Source organism: Antrostomus carolinensis, unplaced genomic scaffold, assembly GCF_000700745.2.
Source record: "Antrostomus carolinensis isolate BGI_N321 unplaced genomic scaffold, ASM70074v2 scaffold22205, whole genome shotgun sequence".
NCBI classification, from domain to species: domain Eukaryota; kingdom Metazoa; phylum Chordata; class Aves; order Caprimulgiformes; family Caprimulgidae; genus Antrostomus; species Antrostomus carolinensis.
Window position 1 is genome coordinate 26740 of NW_010317476.1, and position 21929 is coordinate 48668.

At 48.2% G+C, this 21929-nt stretch overlaps 1 protein-coding gene across 1 annotated transcript in view; it reads left to right on the forward strand.

Annotated features, from left to right (window-relative positions):
- Positions 1 to 19081, forward strand: part of LOC104518697 (mitogen-activated protein kinase kinase kinase 3) — a 45413-nt gene extending 26332 nt beyond the window's left edge. The window contains exons 7-16 of the mRNA XM_010168601.2: positions 2478 to 2611; positions 5398 to 5471; positions 8477 to 8544; positions 10485 to 10577; positions 11598 to 11792; positions 12389 to 12537; positions 12842 to 12973; positions 15998 to 16127; positions 16733 to 16910; positions 18844 to 19081. Coding sequence (XP_010166903.2) covers positions 2478 to 2611; positions 5398 to 5471; positions 8477 to 8544; positions 10485 to 10577; positions 11598 to 11792; positions 12389 to 12537; positions 12842 to 12973; positions 15998 to 16127; positions 16733 to 16910; positions 18844 to 19081 — 1391 coding nt within the window. The remainder of the gene's footprint in view (positions 1 to 2477; positions 2612 to 5397; positions 5472 to 8476; positions 8545 to 10484; positions 10578 to 11597; positions 11793 to 12388; positions 12538 to 12841; positions 12974 to 15997; positions 16128 to 16732; positions 16911 to 18843) is intronic.
- Positions 19082 to 21929: the final 2848 nt, after the last annotated feature.

Consider the following 21929-nt stretch of genomic DNA (forward strand, 5'->3'; position numbering starts at 1 on the left):
GCAGTGGGTGAGTTGTTGCAGCAAGAGATCCCAGCACTGCACAAGCAGACTCACAACTCTTAGTAGCTGTAACAAAAATGCTCAACAGAGCTGAGATACATCTGTTACACCACCTCAAATCCTCTAGCAGCTTTTTGGAGCAAGAGCCACCCTGATGTCTTTATGCAGCATTGTGGATTGACATCTGCTAAGCAAACGAGGGGATGATAACACCGTGATTTATCCAGGGTGCCCAAACTATTCAATGGTTAAGCTTTTGTTTATTTATCTTCAAAGAGAGGATGCTGCACTTCCCAACTGGATTTGTTTTTAGGGCTGGTGGAAAGCCAGTTCATTATGAGCGCCGCAGCACTCAAGAGATTCTCTCCCCTTGATCTTGGCGTTACTTCAGTTGGACTTTTTACGCTGTGTTCTTATCCTGCAGGAAATCTGTGAAGGAGAAAATAGGAAGAAGAAGAAAAAAAAGTAACTCAAAGCCATATGACTTTTATTTTTACAATCTGAGCAAGGAGTCTGGAGGGAGATGTACTGTGGGACGGAGATATCTATGTATTTGGTATAAATCCAAGCCTGATTTAGTGATCTTTAGTGCTGGTGTGACACTGTTAATGTCAGAAGCTCCTGATGCGTATCAGCTTAAGTGAAAGGTGTGGACTTGGATTTGAAGTGTTGATCACACTGATGGGTTTATGCCAGAGATCAATCTGGCAGAATAGCAGCAGAAGAGGCAGAAGTGTGTTGATTGATCAGTGTTGACTTCTCACAATGGATAGGACACTTCCCAGTACCTTTCTCTTGCAATATTGTGCTAAGCCTGGGCATGTGGTTACCAAATGGTAGTGACGAACCAAAGGGTTGGCAAGACTGCTGCAAAAGTGGTTAAGAAGTGTAAGGAAGCGCATCTCCATGTGCTTTCTCACTCTTCAAGGATGTGTGCTTTTTAGAAGTCTACTTGAAAACAAGTTGTTGTGTTGTGTGAAGGCTCACATTGCACAATACCAACTGGTTAAAGCTCCAGCACAGAGTAGCACGGACCTCCGTCAGCAATTCTTTGCCATGAAGTGATGACAGCCCAGGGATGAAGGGGAGGGACTGCAGAAAGACAAGTGGAGCCAAGCCTGTGCATCTGGGCCAAGTGAGGGCAACACTCCCAAAATCCTGAGAAGGCACAAGGAATCAGTTAGGGTGGATTTGGAGGAATAATGGGGAGGAATGGGTCAGTGTAAAGAAGCTATGGAGTTCTCTCCCAGGTGCTGAACGGGCTGAGGGGTTGCCTGCAGAAGCCTTACTCCCTGTGCTGAGGTGTGCATGATGCACTGCAAAGCCTCAGGGGTTTCCTGGGGCTCTGCCTGGTGGGAAGGGTCTGCTGAGATGGAATCACAGAATGGTGGGGGTTGGAAGGGACCTCAGGAGCTCATCTAGTCCAACCCCCCTGCCAAAGTAGGTTCCCAACACCGGGTTACACAGGAAAGTGTTCAGGCGGGTTTTGAACATCTCCAGAGAAGACACAACCCTCCCTTGGCAGGAGATGGGATGAGCTGATGCTGTAGGTCTTGGATTTGAGGGCTCGTTTTCCTTCCTCTTTGCTTTTGCATAGGGGAGGGGGGGAGAAGACAGGTGTTTGAGCATAATCCGGGGAGATCTTATAGCAGCCTTCCAGTACCTGAAGGGGGCCTACAAGAAAGCTGGGGAGGGACATTTCATAAGGGCAGTTAATGACAAAACAAGGGGAAATGGGTTTAAACTGAAAGAGGGGAGGTTTAGATGAGATATTAGGAAGAAATTCTTCACTATGAGGGTGGTCAGACACTGGAACAGGTTGCCCAGAGAAGCTGTGGCTGCTCCTCCCTGGAAGTGTTCAAGGCCAGGCTGGATGAGGCTTTGAGCAACCTGGTCTAGTGGAAGGTGTCCCTGCTGATGGCAGGGGGGTTGGAACTGGATGACCTTTAAGGTCCCTTCCAACCCAAACCATTCTATGATTCTATAAATTGCTTTCCATATAGGAAGTGTTTAAGTGCTATTGCACCAAGTTCACCTAGGCTGTTTCCCAGATTGCTGAATGAGGTGGTGATGGGATTCAAGGAGGAAATCCTCGGAGGTCAAAGAGGGGAGGTGGACTTGAAGTTTGCATTTTGCTTTGAGATTGCCTGATTGTATTGCAACAAAACTTTGGAGCCCTTTTGTTTTTGGTGTTGACAAGAGTACCTGAATATAATGCACAGCTCTTAGGGTCCAGGGTAGGTTGAAGGCCAAGTCTGGTAGATGGTGTGTGGCCCCACAGTAAGAAACTGTCCCTGTTGCAAAAGCTTTGTAGGATGCCCATAAACAGTATCGCATCTCTAGCTCCTCCATTCCCTTCCACACAAGTTCAAACCCAGCAGCATCTCCACGAGATCTGTGATCACAGGAACAGCGTCTCTGGAAGGACCTGGATGTGGCAAGTCCTCTCCTTGACCTGTACCTTTCCTGTGTCCTAGGCTCTCTGCACACTGGCCGGAGCTCTCCGCCCCCAGGGAGTGTTCCTGAAGAACAGCAGCAGATCGCTCGCCAGGGATCCTATACCAGCATCAACAGCGAGGGTGAATTCATCCCCGAGACCATGGATCAGAACGTAAGTGGGGCCAGGGCATGTGGGTTAAACTGGGACAGCATCAGCCACGAGGGAGGATGCACTGTGAGCACCGTTCCCACCAATAAATCCCCAGTGGACCCTGCACACGGAGCTCAGGACAGCTTTTTCCAGAAGTGGGTGCCCTTAGGCTTGATGTGCTCAAGAAACAGTGGGCCTGATTTCCAGGAACCCTGAAAGCCAGCTGTAGTGGTGATGGCAACGGGCTCAGGCACCTCAGGTAGCTCTGGAGGAGCGTAGATCTGGCACACACATGCACACCAGCTGCCAGGCCTTTGTGGCCACAGCCTTCCTGAATCCCTGGGGACCATGAGGGAATGTGCCAAGCAACTGATTGCCTGTGATTGCAACAGCCTGGGGGTGTCAGCAGCTCTCACTGCTTCCCGTGTGCTGTTTCTGCCTGAGCTTCAGTTAGTTCTTGGCTCTGTCCACAGCCTCTCTCTGTGGTTTGGTTTCTCTGTCCCTCTCCTATGTTTTATTTTTTTTTCCTTTCTTAATAAGGAGTTTGTATATTCCAATCCCTCATTAATAAAAGAGCAGCTAGCTCATCAGCACGGTGATGAGTCAGTTTGGTATCCACAATGAGGGAAACTGGAGTGTTGAGGGACCAGAGCAGGAGCAGCTTATACCTTCCTCTCCATTTGCATCTCTGCTCAAGCTATAGCTCCAAAGAGCTCAGTGTAGGTCCTGTGGAGTCAGCTGGGCTGTCTGGGCACACAATTCATTCTTGCAAAACTCTAGAAAGGACAGGACCAGGATCCACGATTTGCAGGAGGGCTGGCTGTGCAGGAGGGATGTGGAGGGACATCCAGAAGGCACTAAGCTCACTCCAGCACGCTCCTGTGACAGCCTCCAAGGATCTTGCCTGGGGAGCTGTGCATTTCCTACACTCCAATAGCACCCACTAGCCCTGCTGTTGTGTACGGGCTGTGCCAGTGTTTCCATGGCAAAGTTGTGTTTTCAACAGTTTATTATACAGCCATTAATAAAATAAGAAGTCACTCCGGGTGAGTCTTGGCAGTGTCAGAGTGCAGATGTATCTTGTGTTCCTCGCAGCCAAAAGCTGGCTCTCTATTGTTTCCACATGCCTTCCAAACACGTTCGGTAGGATTAAGATAAAGTGTGTGTGCGTGCAGGGGGAGGGTCCCCATGAACCCCCACCTTGGGTATAAATCAGCCCAGCTCCACTGGCTGTTCATGGAGCTCCGTTAGCACTAGCTGAGCTCTGAGCCTGCTCCTCATGAAGGTTCCCAGATGCTCTTCTTGCTTTTCCCTAGCATCATGCTGTGGGTGGCCTGCTGCCCTGCTCTGCCGAGTTAAATGCAGGAAAAAGGGCATTTAAGGATAGGGTGGGGGTTTTTTTTGTTCCTCTTCTCATTGAGCAGCCATACTTTTCCCCATATGGGTTTTGCCCTCAGAATGTGCTCGTGCCACAGCTTCCATATGTGCCTTGTGGAAAACCACTTACAAGCTGGCGCTTGCTGCCTTTTGGGGGATGTCCCTGTGCAAGCCTGTGATGTAACTGTGGTCTTTGCCTTGAGACCAGCTTGGCAGCTGGACAGACACTGAGTATGGAGCCTGCTTGGATTCCCAGTTCTATGCTTTTGAGAAATGAGTTTGCTTCAACATTATTTTAACTGCTGGGAGAGACCTGGCATGGCTGGCAGAGGTGGGGAGTGGGATCTAGCAGGGGGTCTTGCTCCTCTGTGTCTGGTGCACTTTGAAGGATGAGGGTTTGGGGTCAAAACTGGGAAGCAGAGAAAAAAAAAATCTCATTTTCCAATTGGGACTGTCCTGCCAAAACAATGCGAGCTGTTATGACAACCAGTTAAGGAGGTCGAACACAGGAACAGCACATGGACAGGGGGCTGATCCCGCACACGAGGAAGGAGGAGTGACATGGGTCTGGGAGCCAACGAAGCATGACTTCATGTGGGGTTTAACCCTCATTGTTCAGCTGTCCTGGGCTGGCTGTGGAGTGGGGGTTAGTGAGTGTCTGCTGTGGGTCTGCAACCAGGAGGAAACATCATACAGACCACAGCACGGGTGGCCCTGAGCAAGCTCTGCTCCTGTGGAACTGCACATAGCCCCTAGGTTTGCCACTCAATACAAAACCTCTATTGTTACTAACGAGCTATAAATAACCCTGTCCAGTACAATGTCTCATCCAGGAAGCAACACAAATGCAGCTTTTGACTCACCGAGCTAGTGAGAGCCAAGCTAGTGCCTCCAGCCAAAAGCCCTGATGATGCTTCACTTATCACTGGAGGGGAAAGCTGGTCTTCTGTGCCAGGGCAGCTTGGGAAGTCAAGAGTACAGGGCTGTGATCCTGGCTGTGACACACAATATCCCACACAGAATCACACAGATGTCACTCACACAATATCCCCTCAGCCTTGGGCACATCATTTGTGTCCTGGTATTTATTTATTGTTTATTTTTTTTTCCATAAATACTTTGAGCACTTTGGATCTCATGAGTCCTCAGCATAGTTTGAACATCAGGGTGCTAATTATCTTTGCCTCAGTTTTCCTACTAGCAAATAGCAGTTGGGAAGAACAATAATCCAGAGAGAGCATCATAAATGGATTACCACTGGGAAGAAAACTTTTGTTAGGTTGGATCTCATCTCTATTGGGGCTGCATCAGCTGATGGAAATCAGCCGGCTTCAGTGGAACCTTGTTGACCCTGCAGAGGTCTGCTAGTACTGGAGCTTGAAGAGCTATAGTACATGGTTTTATTTTTTCCCTTTTTCTTTCACTGTCAGATGCTTGAAGCTTTCATCAGTCCCGATGAGTCGCTGTCTGGGAGCTGCCAGTCACTGGACAGATCTGTGGACAGGTGAGTTGTGTATGTCACCATATTCACAAGCTGAAACGCAGCCTCTGCTCCATAGTGGGAGGCAAGTGGGGTCGGTGGCATCCCCTGAGCATCCTGTTGGGATAAGGATGCACCTGAGAAAAACAGAATCCCAGAATGGCCTGGACTGGAAAAGACCTTTAAAATCCTTGAGTCCAGTCATTAACCAAGTCCCCGACTAACCCATGTCCCTCAGCACTATGTCTACACGACTCTCCAATCCCTCCAGGGATGGGGACTCCACCACTGCCCTGGACAACCCCTTCCAATGCCTCAGAACCCTTGCAGCAAAGAAATTCTTCCTCACATCCCATCTCAACTGCCCTTGGTGCAACTTGAGGCCATTTCCTCTTGTCCTCTCACTTGTTCCTTGGTTGAACAGACCCACCCCCACCTCTCTCCACCCTCCTTTCAGGGAGTTGGACAGAGCCAGAAGGTCTCCCCTCAGCCTCCTTTTCTCCAGGCTCAACAACCCCAGTTCTCTCAGTCGCTCCTCATATGACATGTGCTCCAGATCTTTCACCAGCTCTGTTGCCCATGCCTCAGTGTGTCCAGAGTAAAACTAACCTGTCTTAGACCATCGTGAGACAGGTTAGTTTTTCCCTACCATCAAAACAGATTTATCCAGAATGCTAAAAAGCAGATCATAGCACAGGTGTCCGTACGATGGTCTGATTTGAATTGCAGTAATCTGAGCTGGACAAAATAGCTGGGGATCTGTGGACAGCCTGGCTTTGTGTGTCCAGGTTTTCTGCTTCAGTCAAGTCTCTCTCCTACCCTTCTGGCTCTCTGCAGTAGTCAGGTCAATACTCTAGTAATCTCTTCATGTCTCCTCCTCCCTGGCCATGCTGTCTGCTCTCCATTGGCCACTTGTAAGCTCAGCAGCCCCTGTGCACTGCTAGCAGCCACAGACGTGTCAAGTCAAGGTGCTGAGGACACCAGACGAGCAACAACTAAGTTTAGCTTCTCAAAAAAAAACAGCAGGAAGCAACTAGGACATGTTGTACTAACACGGGCTGCAGTTCAATAGTTGGTGCCGCTGGTTGGTCCAAGCTCACATGTGCACAGCGACTGTACATTTGCTGCTGTATAAGACACAGTGTCCTGTTGGGAAGCAGTATATATATTTTTTTCTATCAGCATCAAAGGTTTTCTTTTTTCTTCCCCACGTTGCTTTTGCCATGCAGCATCAAGGCTGCGTTCCAGCAGGTCTGCATTGTGTTGATTTGATTGTGTAGTGTGCTTGGGGTTTGCAGCTCTGTGCACTTTGGATCTGTCTCAACATCAAGGTCCATTTCCTTTTTTGTGGCTTTTAATAATGTCCTGTGATGTATTCACTCATTGTTATGACTGTATTGAAGCTGGATTCCTTGTGCTCCCAGCCACCATGCCCTAGCTTTGCTTTTGCATAGACTTTGCTGGGAGGAACAACAGAAGCATCTGGAATATTGTGTCCAGTTCTGGGCCCCACAGTTCAAGAAGGACAGGGAACTGCTGGAGAGAGTCCAGCACAGAGCCACCAAGATGATGAAGGGAGTGGAGCATCTCCCTGATGAGGAAAGGCTGAGGGAGCTGGGGCTCTTTAGCTTGGAGAAGAGGAGACTGAGGGGAGCCCTCATTAATGTTTATAAATATGTTAAGGGTGAATGTCAGGAGGATGGAGCCAGGCTCTTCTCAGTGATGCCCAATGGTAGGACAAGGGGCAGTGGGTGTGAGCTGGAACACAGGAGGTTCTGCTTAAACTTGAGAAGAAACTTCTTTACAGTGAGGGTGCCGGAGCCCTGGGACAGGCTGCCCAGGGAGGGTGTGGAGTCTCCTTCTCTGGAGACATTCAAGACCCGCCTGGACGCCTTTCTGTGTGACGTCATTTAGGTTCCTTCTCTGGCAGGGGGATTGGTCTAGATGATCTTTCGAGGTCCCTTCCAATCCCCAGCATTCTGTGATTCTGTGAAGGAGCACGGCCTGGTTGTAACACTGTGTTGTGAACTGAGAGATGAGTGTTGGGCATGTTTGAGAGAGGGTAGTGTGGCTTGATTTCACGTGTGAGGAAGCAGGCAGCTCTGTTCAGTCGTGGGGTCTGGGAGCTGGAAAAGGCACGAGGAGGGCTGTATTCTTCAAAGTCAGAAAGAGGAGTATGACTGTTCCTGCAAAGATATAGCTGAGCCCTTGCTGCCAACTGCTTGAGATGAACCTCAGGAGGGCAGAGCTAGTCACCAGGCATGGTGATCAGTCTGATGCTAAGAAATAACACGACAAATACGTCTTCACCACAGCAAACCTGCCGTGATCAGGTTTGACATGAGTGGATTTCATAGTGTTTTACAATGCAGATTTCTCCTTTGTGGAAAAACAACCTGTCCAGATCACCCTGTCAGCCCTTACAGAGGCTGGGGTGAAATTAGGATCACTGAGATCCCCTTGCAGTGCTTTATCATCCTTTCAATATAGTTTAAAGGCATGAATCTTGAAGCACTGAACTCGCTCTCTCCCTCCTGATCTCTTGGGATGGTGTGTGTGCTCAGTGGTGCTACAGACCCTCCTGTATGAGGAAGGTGGGGGATGATATTGCAGAGAAGGGGAAATCTTCATGAATCAAGCGTGGCAAAAGGACTTCAGTGTGTACATCTGCAGCAGCTGAGCAGTGTTCACAGAATGCAGTTGCGTGGTTGAACTCTTGAGGCTGAGGGAAGAGAAATCTGCAGCCAACCTCTGTGTAGCTGTTATGGTCTTTGATTGCTTTGTGTCAGCCTGGTGACTGTGTTTTCCACAGTATCCCTTTCGTTTGCCACAGGAACGAGCTGTGATCCAGCAAAAACCAGTCTTCATTCTTGTGCAGCTTGAGGATGGAAGTTCAGTTGGGTAGATCAGTCATCAGTGTGTCTTGTGGTGTAGACTGTCCTTTCTGCATGTAATAACTTCCTAATTTATTCCACAGTCTTTCTGATATAATAAAATGTATCCTTTTTTTTTTTTCCATCCCTTTGCAGCCCTCCCTTTACCCAAACTCCTGTTCCTGGAAGGAAGAGCCATCCCAAAGACAGTCTTGATTGCATGGGTAAGCGCTCTTGGAAGTTTGTATTTGCTTAAAAGTATAAAAAGCATAGAGTAAAGAAACTGAATAAAGGCTGTTAGAGAGGTGGCACTGCATGAAAAGTAATTAAAACAATCAAACAAACCAGCTCCATTGCTTAGGTTACACTTCAAAAATGACCCTGCAGTGATCAAACATGAATGCTGTCTAGAATGAAAAGACTCAGAGCATGAAACTCAGGCAGGGCTGCTCTTGTCATCATTAACCCCTCTTGACTCTGCAGCAATAGTGGTAGCACTGAGGAACCTTTGGACTTGGTTTGGGAGTCAGTTTGCAGCAACTGGGCAGCAAGGGCCCCGAAGTAAGTGGATGAAAGCAAATAAAGTTATTGAAAGATCAGAGATAGGTGCAGTGTTGGAAGAAGGTTGCTGAGGGGGCATTGCTCTTTTATTTGGAGACAACTGTGAGATGCTGAGAAGCTGGAAACAGGCTTGTAGCATCACCTTTTGTTTCTGTTAGTTTTTGTGAGTTGCACTTTCAGGATCCTGAGTTCCTACATAGCAAAACCCGAGTCCCAAACTCTCTAAGGAAGTTATGTCTCTTCCACTTGCATTAATAATTATCTGTAATATTGCAAATGCTGTTGGAGGAAGTGTATTGGTGACTTGCAAGGATCATAGGTTACTGCTTAGTCACTTCTAAACATCCAGCTGGTTAAGTCATGGAAACTCTGGAGTATTGTAATGACTTTCACTATTAAAAATTAACAAATGGCATTCAGCCTGTAGCACAGTAACTTCTCTCTGGCCCAAGGCAGGATTTCTAGATTGAACCACAGAAAGGAAGTTGCAGTCGCTCCATGTTGCTGAAGGTTTTAATACATCCCCAGTGGTAGGGGAGGCATTTTGTTTTGAGACACCACTTGCCATCGTCGCTCACATGTGACTTGCTGAGAACCTCTTGACCTGTCCTTGTTGCTCTTCTTGCTGACCATATTTCAGCCATTATCCACTCCTCTTGTGCGCTGCTCTAATGGGGAAATCATGCTGAAGCCTGGCCGAGGCCAGGAATGGTCTCCAAGGAGAGGCTGCTGGCCCCAGGCTAAGACAAACAAACAATCAGAATGGGCTGTGTCATTAGAGTTAGATGGAGGAAAAACATGAGGTGAAAGATGGGGGGGAAATGACAGATATTTTAATCTCAAGTTATTCAGTGCTACCAGCAATGGCTTCCTGTGCTGCATTTTTTTTATTAAAAAAAATATGTCCTTATCTCACATGTCCATCAATCTCTCTCATAATCTCATGTCTAATCTAAACTGTGATGGTCTTTAATCCCTTCTGTATATTCTTTCTATCTTTCTAGCATTTAATCAAAGTAAATATAAAAGTTGTAAGCTCTGGGGGCATAAATTGGTCTCTGGCTTTCAGAGGTCAGGAATCACATCGAGAAGAAAGAGGGGAGGGATTGTCTGGTGTTAGCCAAGTGCTGGATTTTTGCATTTCCCTGGAAATAGCTGACATCAGAGCAGAGGTTTTGAAGTGGATGGATCTGGGCCTGACTCTGCCTGACAATTCTGTTTCTGTTGCTAATTTTTGCGTTTTCCATATACAGATAAAATGTTCAGTGCTCTTTTTTGGAAACCAGGCATGGTCGATGTCAATCCCCTGCCTTGTATTTTAACAGTGTGGGCCAGAGTCCATAAACTCAATGGTTAAACCTCTGTTCGCTTTAGGGGGACCAAGGCCAGTGTGTATAACCCTTATTTCTGTGAAGGAGTATGTGACTGTGGAGAGATTTCAGGGTGAGCCTTGGGGAATGTCTGGTTATGTAAATGAACAGCTTGTTACCTCCTTCTTGCCTGTAATTCAGCATGAAGACCCAGATGCTTTCCCATAAGAAATGCTCTGGGTGTTTGATACTGAGCTGATCTCAGAAACATGTCTCTTCTTCCCTCCTGACAGATTTTGACATCCCATTCTGCGAGAGGTTTGGGAAAGGTGGGACCTTCCCGAGGCAGTACCACCTCTCCCAAAGTCGCAAGGACTACAGTGACGGTGAGGAAACGATGGAGGGTCGGGGAGGGAGGTGCTTGTGACAGTGCCTAGGACTGGTGAGACTTGTGAAGGAGAGGTTTCTAATAAAGGGACAACCACCAACTGATTTGGGATTCACTTGTCTATTCTGAAGAGCATCCTCTGTGAGACCTGGTGGGTCTGTCTGCTCTTGGGAAGTGCTGAGCATCTACAGCATGTATAAAAGTCTGTGCTCAGCTCCTCCTCTGCTTACACCCATTGTTTTAACTTAGCCACATGGATGGCTGGCATATCTCATCCCTGGTGGTGTCAACCTTTCTGTTCCCCTAAATCGCTTGCTTTTGAGGATGCTGGTTTGTGACCTTTACAGCAGGTTTCTCACGGAGCTGTAAGAAATCCCCTAGCAAATGCAGGGTAGCAGTATCTGTTCATGTCTTTCTTTTAAGCTGATGAGCTCTGAGCTTTTGGGACCACTCCATCACCTCCTTGCTACTCCTTCTTTTGCTGTATGAGACTGCAAGTGGTGGAAGGCAAAGCTGAATAAGAATCAAATTCCCTTGGGAAAACAAAAAAACCCCAAAAAACCCAAAACTGAGTGCATGCAGACAGCATACTGAGCCTTCCAGAATGAACTTCATCTCTCACTGACAGCACCCTTGTGAAAAGCAGTTCTCACAAGATCTGGCACTGCTTGTGTGGTCATTTATATTTTGAACTTAGGGGATGCCAGGGATAATTTGCAATGTAAATCCCTGCCTGTTCAGAGTTTAATTGTGATTAACAACCAACAAAAACCCTAATGTAATTAAACTGTTGCAAACCCCTCTGGAAACATCTGCATTAGATCTAATGCCTGCTGTTAACAACTCTTAAATTGAATTAAAAATGTTCACAGGGCTTTGCTTCAGTTTCATCAACCTTGCTTTGTTTAATTTGAAGAGGTGCATCATTGGATCTTGGCAGCAACATGAGAAGGTGGTGATAGGTAGATCCAAGCTGCTCTGTGCATTCTTGCCATAATTCCCCCTTTTTCTCCTACAGGCCGGAGGACTTTCCCCAGGAGTTACTTCCCACAGGAGAACCTGTTTCAGCTTGTCCCTTCTAGCCGAACCAAGAGCTTTAATGGGGACAGCAAGCTCAGCACCTTGCAGTATGATGAATACAGGCCCAAACGGTGGAACAATTGTGAAAAAGGTCTGCAAGTCTTCAGCACCTCCCCTACGAAAGCTAGGAACTGTAAGTGAATCAAATCCACTAGTGTCTGAGGTCTCAGTACATCTGGGTCTCAACACAAAATTGAGTTACCATCACCTGTTGAGTTAATGGGCATCAGCTAAGCTAACCATGTGTGAATGCACCCTGATTCCATCCCCTGCATGAGACACACTGCACCAGCTCACCTCTCAATGAGGAAGATTTAATGCAACACACTGTATCTTACCTTGGCCTTGAGCTGAGAGTGTGTATGGGGTCAACTGGTGTTGATCACTTGCTGAGCTGCAGAAAATTGCTTGTGTGAACCACTCCTATAGCACAGGAGAAAAAGTCCAACATTGGCTAAGAAGGCAGATTTTGGAAGAAGGACTCAAAGAAATGTGATTTTCTGGGACTTGTTTATGCTTTATACTAATTCAAACTGGGAGGTATCCCCCCTATACCAGTAGCACTACTGCAATTAAAACTGGTTTGTCGTGCCCCTGGAGTAGAGGGACTCACTGCCTGCCTTGGACAGCTCATTGCAAACCTGATCTGCACTCTGTAGGATCAGGTGGATCCTGATGCTGAAGTCTCTCTACTTTGCTCTTCTCTCAACTCTCTCCTCTCTTGTGTAGCCCTGCAGGCACCTGTGAACTGGAGGCTGGGGAAGCTGCTTGGAAGAGGAGCTTTTGGGGAAGTTTATCTCTGCTACGATGCTGACACTGGCCGGGAGCTGTCAGTGAAGCAGGTCCCTTTTGACCCTGACAGTCAAGAGACAAGTAAAGTGAGTACAAGGGCAGGACTGCATTCTGCATTAGCTTTGCTGGTGTCTTTGTTCACACCTTTCCAGAAGAACACCTTGAGCACAAGTAATAACAATAAGTAAACCTGTCTCAAAGCCAAGCCCCTGTGTATCCCATCTGTCTTTCTCTTTACCTTTTTCTTAGGGCAGTGTTCCTAATTTCTGAGCCTTATGTGGCTCATATCCTCCTGGGCAGCTTCACAAGTGCTCAGCATCGAGTAATATTTGGTTAATATTCCCAAAGTAACCATTCCCTTTCATCATGAAGCGTGTCTGTTTGTTGCAGGAGGTGAATGCCTTAGAATGTGAGATTCAGCTGTTGAAGACTCTCCGTCACGACAGGATAGTGCAGTACTATGGGTGCTTGCGGGATCCCGAGGAGAAGAAACTGTCCATCTTTGTTGAATACATGCCAGGTGTAAGTGTGGTTTCTGCTAAAGATCATCCTGAGAGACAGAGAACAGATTTAGACTGCCCTGGAGTTTGGTGAAATTTAGATCAGGAGTTAAACTCTACAGCTGAGCTGCTCTATAACCGATGAGCCAAACAAAAACAGGGGATCTCAGCATCCATACGGCTTGGGAAAGCTTAGGTTGTGAGTCAGATGTCATGGTGAAGCTCCTCAACACGCAGGGGGTGAAATCAAAAGCCTTGAAGGCAAGTTTTAGGTTTGAATCCTGGAGCAGGTTGTGTTCACAGTCTGGAATCTGAACTTGGTGAATGTAGGACATGATCCAGATTTGTCTCCAAACACTGTAGCCTGAGCCCATCCTTAAGTATTTACTGCAAATCCCTGCAGGAAAAGCTAATAGTACAACTGTCCACCCACAGCTGTCACCAGTTATTTATGGCTCTCGGCACATGTGTATTAAAAACAGTGTTACTCGCTTGTAAGTCTTCTCCTCTTCAGGACAGAACTTCTTTTTGGTAGCATTATCCTCTCATGCGCGAGTGGCTTCAATTTGTGACTTTGCAGATATAGGATAAAATAGCCCTAGGGAAAAAGATCAGGAAGCGTTGAGGGTGTGTGAGGAGGAGCTGGAGAATGTACACAGATTAGTTGAACATCTTTCTCCATTTACAAGCACGTGAGTTACATCAGCCATCTAGGCAAAGTCATTGGTGGGTATAAACCAGCATAATGCTATTTCCATTGCTGGAGGATCTGTTCTCCTAAGTCCCGCCTGTCCAGCTGGATTCATTCCCCAGAGTGTGGGAGAACAAATCCTTGTTTATACAGAGATTTGTAAGGTCAGAAGGGACAATTAAGTCATCTCGTTGCAAATAATTTTGGTCGTTAGTAAGTGTGCTAGGAGCACTCCTAACACATCTTGCACATAATCAGGTGGACTTCCACGTGTTTGAGTCTCTCCCAAGCCCTTTCCTCCCTCTCATCTTGCAGGCAGGCATCTCACTTTCAGACCTTACCACAAGGCATGGACCCAGAGGAATGAGCCCCAAGAGTTCCAGCAGTCCCCTCGCTGCTCATTCTGCAGCACGCCGATGTTTGTTGGCAGCCAGGAAACCAACATTTGATGCTGGGGCAGTGTCCAGCAGGGCTGGAAGTTTAATGTTTGTTTTTTTAATGATAAACCAGAGCTCTGACCAAACACAGATTGACTTTCCTGCTACAATGACGGCTCATTTCAGAAAAGCAACCCAGGGCTTTGGTTTCCAAGGCCAGTGGAAGTGATTGAGTTCCCAAACCTTGCAGGACAGCAGCTCCACGATGCTGGTCTGGCCAAGCTTCTGATTTAACACAGCCAGCTTGGCAAAATCTTCACAGGGCCAAGCTTGGGGTGCACCATTGGCCTGGCATTTTTATGACTGCTCTCATTAAATAACTGTATTTTTTTTGTCCTGCCCTATCCATTCAACTATTTTTTTTTAAATTTATTCTTGGAAAATGGAATGATCTATCTGACACAACACCCTCAAGAACCAGTTTTCCCTTCCTCAGTACCATGTTTGATATCCTCTCATCAGGATGAGGGAAGCCAGGATATGAAAGCTTGTTCGGGTTGTGGGTGAGAGAATAAAAGTTGTATGAGGGGTAATTTCAGATCATCTCAGGTTCCTTCAGCAGCACTGTGAAAGGGAAGGGAGAGGCCCATCCACAAGATCATCACCAGCCTCAGAAGAAGGCCAAAACAGTAGCTGGGCAGAGCAGCAGTGAGGTGGGTTGATGTGGAAAAGCTGATACATTTTCAGTGACTGACTTGGAAAAAGAGCATCCCACTTGGAAGAAAAGGACTATGGCAGTCTTGGATCAACCCCAGAGCTGCAGGACAGACAGAAACTGATGAGTTTCCTCTCCTGCTCTTCAGCCAACCTGAATGCTGGAGGTAGATCTGTGTGCTGCCTCTCTGGTTGAACCCCAAATCTGCCTCTGGTTCATCCCTGCTAAAACCCAGCTCTGGCATAGTGAGGGACATCCATTTCCAAATGCACAGAAAATACAGCTAAAACCAAGGGGGTCAACACCTTGCAGATGGCAGATGTCTGCACCCCTGCTTCGTTCCCTCTTAGATCAATAAAATCAAACCAGTAGGAACCTGCATGCCTGGGTCAGAAAGCTGCCCAGAAGGAAGGGATCTGGGGGTGCCTGTTGACAGCCAGCTGAACTTGAGCCAGCAGTATGCCCAGGTGGCCAAGAGGGCCAACAGCATCCTGGCCTGGATCAGGAACAGTGTGGCCAGTAGGACCAGGGCAGTGATCGTGCCCCTGTACTGGGCACTGGTGAGGCTGCACCTCGAGTACTGGGTTCAGTTTTGGGCCCCTCACTGGAGGGATTTAAAAGATCTGTAGATGTGGTGCTGAGGGACATGGTTTAGTGGGCATGATGGTGTTGGGTTGACAGTTGGACTTGATGATCTTAGAGATCTTTTCCAACCTTAATGATTCTATGATTCTGTGATTCTAAGTTGTCTACCCTGGGTGTTCTTGAAGCAGTCCCATGTGTGGCTGATCATGTCATGTCCCTCATGAGTCTTTCCGTCTCATGGCAGTGGGTAGTTCTTGCTGTGTGAACTCACTTTGGGGAGGCTTCTTAGAAGACTGACTCATCATCTTGGTCCTGAAGAACTAGTCAAGTTGATACTCTCACTTGAGTTGTAACTCCTCATCAGTTTGGTCCTTCTCCATGAGCTATGGGTGATGTCCAGCCACTAGAGGGGGAAAAAGATCTTCAGTGTTGTCAGAAGATAGCACTGGCACACACCAGAGACCATACCCCTTTCTCCACTGGGATCTGTGACATTGGGAACAAGTTCTACCACCATTCAGCACTTAGTGGATTTTTATCTTGCTGTTTCTACAGCAGAGTGGCTTTTTTAAGCTGGGAGAGAGAGTAGTCAGGAGAATTTAAAAAGTCACTGTGACACGATGCACCAGAAGGTTCTGCTGGTCCTTATGGATGATGCGTGATGTTTCTTTGCAACAGGGCTCGATAAAGGACCAGCTAAAAGCTTACGGTGCTCTGACCGAGAACGTCACACGGAAGTACACCAGGCAGATCCTGCAGGGAGTCTTCTACTTACACAGCAATATGATTGTCCACAGGGACATTAAAGGTGAGTAGATAATACAGAGAGGCTTGCTTGAATGTGTTCGTCCCAACCTCCCCCCACCCCAGTATAAATTCTTGTGCAAAATATAGTGCTGGGATCTGGTATTTAAAGTATTTTTGCCCCTGACCTTCACCAGCTTAACTATGAGAATCTTGAACAACCAGCTGAACCCAAAATCTTCTGCTGTCTTCCTGCTTGGGACGCCCAGATATGGTACCCTTAAGAGGGATTATTGTTAACTGCCCTTACACATCTAAAAACCTGGTGTAACGTGCCCAGGAGTTGAGAGGTTCTGGCAGTCAGAGGGATCTGAGGCTCTGTTCTGCCCTCTACACTTGGAGAGGATGATCTGTCATCTCCTATTCACTGCTCACTTTTGGGAAACCTGCTGAGTGAGACTATCCAGGAGAGGTGATGGGAGTCAACCCTCTTGGAGAGCAGCTACCTTAGGAGAGGGGAGGTTTCCATAGTGCTGAGTCCAACCCCACCAAGGCTCTCTCATGTTCAGCTCTTTGCTTTTGCCCTTCCTGCTGTCCTCACTGTAACCACTTCAACTCAGGTTCCTGCTTCATCTCTTGGGGGGTTTTGTTTTTGTTTTTTACCCCTAGGTGCCAATATTTTGAGAGATTCTGCTGGAAATGTGAAACTTGGAGATTTTGGGGCCAGCAAACGCATCCAGACCATCTGCATGTCTGGAACTGGGATTAAATCTGTCACGGGAACACCATACTGGATGAGTCCAGAGGTTATCAGCGGAGAAGGCTATGGAAGGAAAGCTGATGTGTGGTAAGGAATACAGTAGAAACCCCACCACTACTGCTTAAACAAATGATCCCTTTGGGAAGCTGGAATGGGAGCCACAGGTATAGCTGGTAGTTGGAAGATGGAGCAGTGGCAAGGATGAAAATGGGAGCTAAATGTTAGGATCAACTGTGCAGATCTCCACAGGGAGTATGTTGTAGCTGAAAGTCCCAGAACAGGAGCACTTAAAATCACAACTTGCTTTTAGAAGCTTTTATCATGTCTGAGGGCCATGGAGAGATTGACTCTGTAGCTGCTTTTTAATTCTGGGAAGCAGATTGATAACAAAATTTGCTAAAAGAGCTGTTGAGTTTTGATAGCCCTGATTTTAGGTCAGCTAGAGCCAGCTTGGAGGCTCAGGATGATCTTGTATGGCCTCTCAAAAACTGCTGCTGGGTGTTTGCATGTGCCTCACACACAAAGACATCTTTGGTTGAACTTGATAATCTTAAAGGTCTTTTCCAACCAAAATGATTCTATGATTCTATGACAACCAGAATCATTGGCTGCTTATGAATGTTTTGATCTGTGGAGATCCACAGATGTCAGCTGGAGCCTAAAAGATTTGGGATAATATTATTATTCCTCCCAATAAACAAGGAGGAAGCACTGTTTCCACGGTGTGCTTTCTGCTGGGTGACCAAGCAAGGTAGAGTCAACAAAAACTAGTCCCTCCACCGGGGGCCTCAAGGGGAAACCTAGGGAGTCCTTAACAGACAGGCCTGCACTGTCTGCTCCAGCTGATGGGACGGTGTCTGCAGAGTTGTTTCTCTTGCATCTTCTCATTTCTCTTTCTCTAGCTGCAAAAGTATGCAGCTTTTTTCCTCTTCCCCTTTTTTCTTAGTTCTGTTCTCACAGAGATGTTACTGATGGGCTCAGCCTTGGCCAGTGGTGGGTCCTTATTGTAGCCGGCTGGCATTGGCTGTTGGACATGGGGGAAGCTTCTGGCAGCTTCTCACAGAAGCCACCCCTATGCCCCCCACTGCTACCAAAACCTTGCCATGCAAACCCAATACACTCCTCAGATGCAGCTGGAGGTGAGGTTGGATGTGGGTGAACATGTTTCATTCTGGCTCAGCTTCCCGGGGAACTATGTACTATTGCTGAAACCTTGGTGTATAAACTTGTGCCTGGGTTTCCCTTCATGGCATGCTCCACTAAGCTCTCTCACATGCTTTTATGAAACTTAGTATCTGCCAGTTAACACAGGAAGGAAAGCCACCAGCTTTAGGGCAAGGCTTGTGAGTTCACTCTCACTAGTGGGAGCGGAGAGCCCTGAGCCAAGGACCTATGTGAACAGTGAGCTTCAAGGGGCCACGTGTACTGGAGATGCGCGCCCATCTCTCACAGAATTGCCTGGATTGGAAAAGACCTTTAAGATCATTGAGTCCAATCATAAACCCAACACTGACAAGTCCCCGACTAACCCATGTCCCTCAGCACTATGTCTACACGACTCTTCAATCCCTCCAGGGATGGGGACTCCACCACTGCCCTGGGCAACCCCTTCCAATGCCTCAGAACCCTTGCAGCAAAGAAATTCTTCCTCACATCCAATCTCAACTCCCCTTGGTCCAGCTTGAAGCCATTTCCTCTTGTCCTGTCCCTTGGTCCTTGGTTGAACAGACCCACCCCCACCTCTCTCCACCCTCCTTGCAGGGACTTGGACAGAGCCAGAAGGTCTCCCCTCAGCCTCCTTTTCTCCAGGCTCAACACCCCCAGTTCCCTCAGCCAGGAACTCAGCACACTTGTGCTCCAGACCCTTCCCCAGCTCCGTTGCCCTTCTCTGGACACAGGTTTGGTTCCCACTCAGTCCATTCCAGGCAGGTGCAATCCCAGAGCTGATTAGAATTCGGACTCACAGCCACCTCAGTCCCTTACCCGCTGTCTCACCCCTGTGTGCTTGGTGTCGTTGCAGGAGCGTGGCCTGCACTGTGGTGGAGATGTTAACGGAGAAGCCGCCGTGGGCAGAGTTGGCAGAGTTTGAAGCCATGGCAGCTATTTTTAAAATCGCCACCCAGCCGACCAACCCCCAGCTCCCCGACGGCGTCTCAAACTCCTGCCGCAACTTCCTCAAGCAGATCTTCGTGGAGGAGAAGCGGAGGCCGACGGCCGAGGACCTGCTGAGACACCCCTTCGTCAACTGCGGGCTCTGAGCCCCTGGCAGCAGGGATGGGGAGTCGCCGGTGGGATGGGGGTGGCCGCCAGACCCGCGGCCTTTTGTGCTCTGCGGTTCAGACCTCTGCTCTGGGCTGTCCTGGCGGTGGCCCCCACAGGTCCCTTCTTGCTCGTCACCATCTCAGCACCCGCCACGTTGTTGGATTTCCAAGCTGCGCTCGGGACCATCAGCCCTGGGAATTCAGAGCGAGGGATTTCCAGGACTGTGAGGGTGCTGGCCCAGGACAAAGCAACCATCTTGCTGCCAGTGATGTCGGGGTTGTCCCCCCCTCACCGTGTTACTTATCTCTTGGGGAAAGTGCAGTGAATGGGATCTGTCCTCCGTAGGGTGACAGTGACACTGGCAGCATCCCCAGGAGGAGCAGCAGCAGAGGAATATGATGCTCGGTGGTGATCACCACCTTTCACAGGAGAACAGACACGGGTTTCAGCCAAGCCGGAGGAGATGATCCTCAGACCGCAGAGTCGAGGGGACCCGGGTGTCCCTGTTCATAAGGGCGTTTGAAGACTGTTCTGTGCCTTAAGCGGTTACAATCAAGGAGTGATGCTCGACGGGGCGCAAAGCACCGAGTCGGGCTCCGTGATGCAGCAGCCGTGTTGACTTTGCCTTTGTGTGTGTGTGTGTGTGTGTGTGTGCACATGTGTGTGAATCTTGGAAGGGGTCTTCTCGTGGCGCAGGAGGTCTCTGCGGGGTACACCCACGGACGGATGCCTGGGACCTCTGCCACGAGCCGTGCAGAGGGGTGTTTAAAAGCCATTGATGTCTGCATTTGTGCTGGGAACCATCAGGGTTCAGGTGGGAGCTGGAGGAGATCTTGGTGAGGTTTATAGCTCTGCTCACACTTGTGCCCTTGCTGCTGTGCTGGAGCTGGAGGGATGCCAGCACGTTTTGGAAGCGGAACTGCAGGAGGAAGCTGGTGGGTCTCAAAAACCCAAGCAGTTGCCTAAAATTAGGTAGAGAGGGATCCGAGCTGCTGAGGGCTGGGTGCCTTCTCCTCCATACGTTGTGAGACCAGCCCAAGGTGCAGGGAAAGGGGGCATCACCTCCACGATGGTGCCCAAGGGAGGAGCTACAGGACCATGAAGCCTCAGACTGGGAGAGCAGATCTGTGTTGGTCAAGGGAAGCTGGAAATATTTGAAGTTGTAGGAAAAAATGGACCAGTTGAAAGCAGAGTTGGGCTATGGCCTCTTTGACCTGTGCTATCCTGCTGGAAAAGCTGCACAGGGAGCATGCACAGAGTCCCTGGAAGTTAATTAATTAATCAGATCTTGATTATTTTAGACAAGTTTATTGCACCATTCCACCTCCCCCTTCCCTGTTGCATTAGCTATTTCCACCTGGCTCAGAAGAGGGTTCAATAAGCAGTTACTGGGAGGTTGCCATCTTCAAGGCGGTGTGACAAACACAAGTTTATTTTAATATAGTTTTTAAGTGAAAATGAAAAGTGTTGCTTGGAGTGAAGAGGAAACTGAGAAATCGGTTGTTTGTGTGACTTCACACATCCTGGAATTCTTCCGTGTGGAAGAGATCAAGGCTTCGCACCGCTGGTGTGGCGGTGGGAGCGTTTCCTTGTCCACAGCTCCAAAAAGAGAAACAAAAACTAGAAAACAAACAAACAAACAAACCAACCCACTGGTAGTGTTAGGGCAAATTAAAAGAAATAGCTAAAAGGATTCCCTATAAATTTATGTGCAAAGCTGCAGAGGCCAGTTATTCCCAGGGGCTTGTGCCAGTTTACCACAGTGGTGATGGGCAGCTTTCCTCGGGGATGGGGGATGAAGAATTTTATTCTGTGAATAGGACCAAATCCACCAGTGTGTTCAGTAATATGGGATGGATGGAAAAAAAAAAAGAAAAAAAAAAAAGAAAAAAATAATCAGTGTTGGCTGGAAAGGGTTTTGTCAGAAGAGGGTAACAAAGTGCTTTCACCAAAGCTAAAAACCCACCATTTTTAAGCTGTTTTATCCTCTTTCATTGAATCTGGGTTTGATTTTCTCAGCCCTTTAGTGGTGGGTGGGTGTTTTCCTTCTTTCCAAAACCTTGTGAACAAAACTGGGTTCCTGGCTGCCCCAAAACACTCCCAGGGCCCCCAACTTGCCCAAATCCTCCCATGGATGGATGCGGCTCGTGTGTGTGTGTGTGTGTGTGTGTGTGTGTGTGCACACGCGTGTGTGCTCGTGTGTGCGTGTGCGACTCGCTCCTCAGGTGCCTTTGCCTTTTTATTTTTTAAAACCCCTTGCAGTGTTCTGATGTACAGAATGAAACTAGGAGAAGAGAATGTAATACTATGCCATGTAAAGTTGGTTTTTGTTGGGTTTTTATTGATTTTATTTGGCCTGTAGCAGGCCCAGTGGCTTTCCCGGCTGGCTGCATTGTCGTGTATCCCTTGAAAAATTGTTTTCTTTCTGGGGGAGGCTGGAGCAGGACATCACCTGTCCCCTGCACACCCGTCTGGTCGGAATGGCAGAGCTCAGAGGGTTGCCTTCAGTAGAGCAGAGTCTGGTTGGAAGCCTGTGGCTAGTGGCGTCCCAAGGGGTCTGTACGGAGTCCAGTCTTCCAAGATACTCATCAATGGATGAAGGGACAGAGTGTACCTTCAGCCAGTTTGCTGATGATACAGAACTGGGAGGAGTGGTTGATGCACCAGGAGGTTGAGCTGCCATCCAGTGAGACTTGGACAGGCTGGAGAGTTGGGTGGGAAGGACCCTAATGAAGTTCAACAAAGGCAAGTATTGAGTCCTTCTTCTGGGGAGGGATAACCCCAGGGACCAGTGCAGGATGAGGGCTGACCTGCTGGTAAGCAGCCCTGCAGAGAAGGACCTGG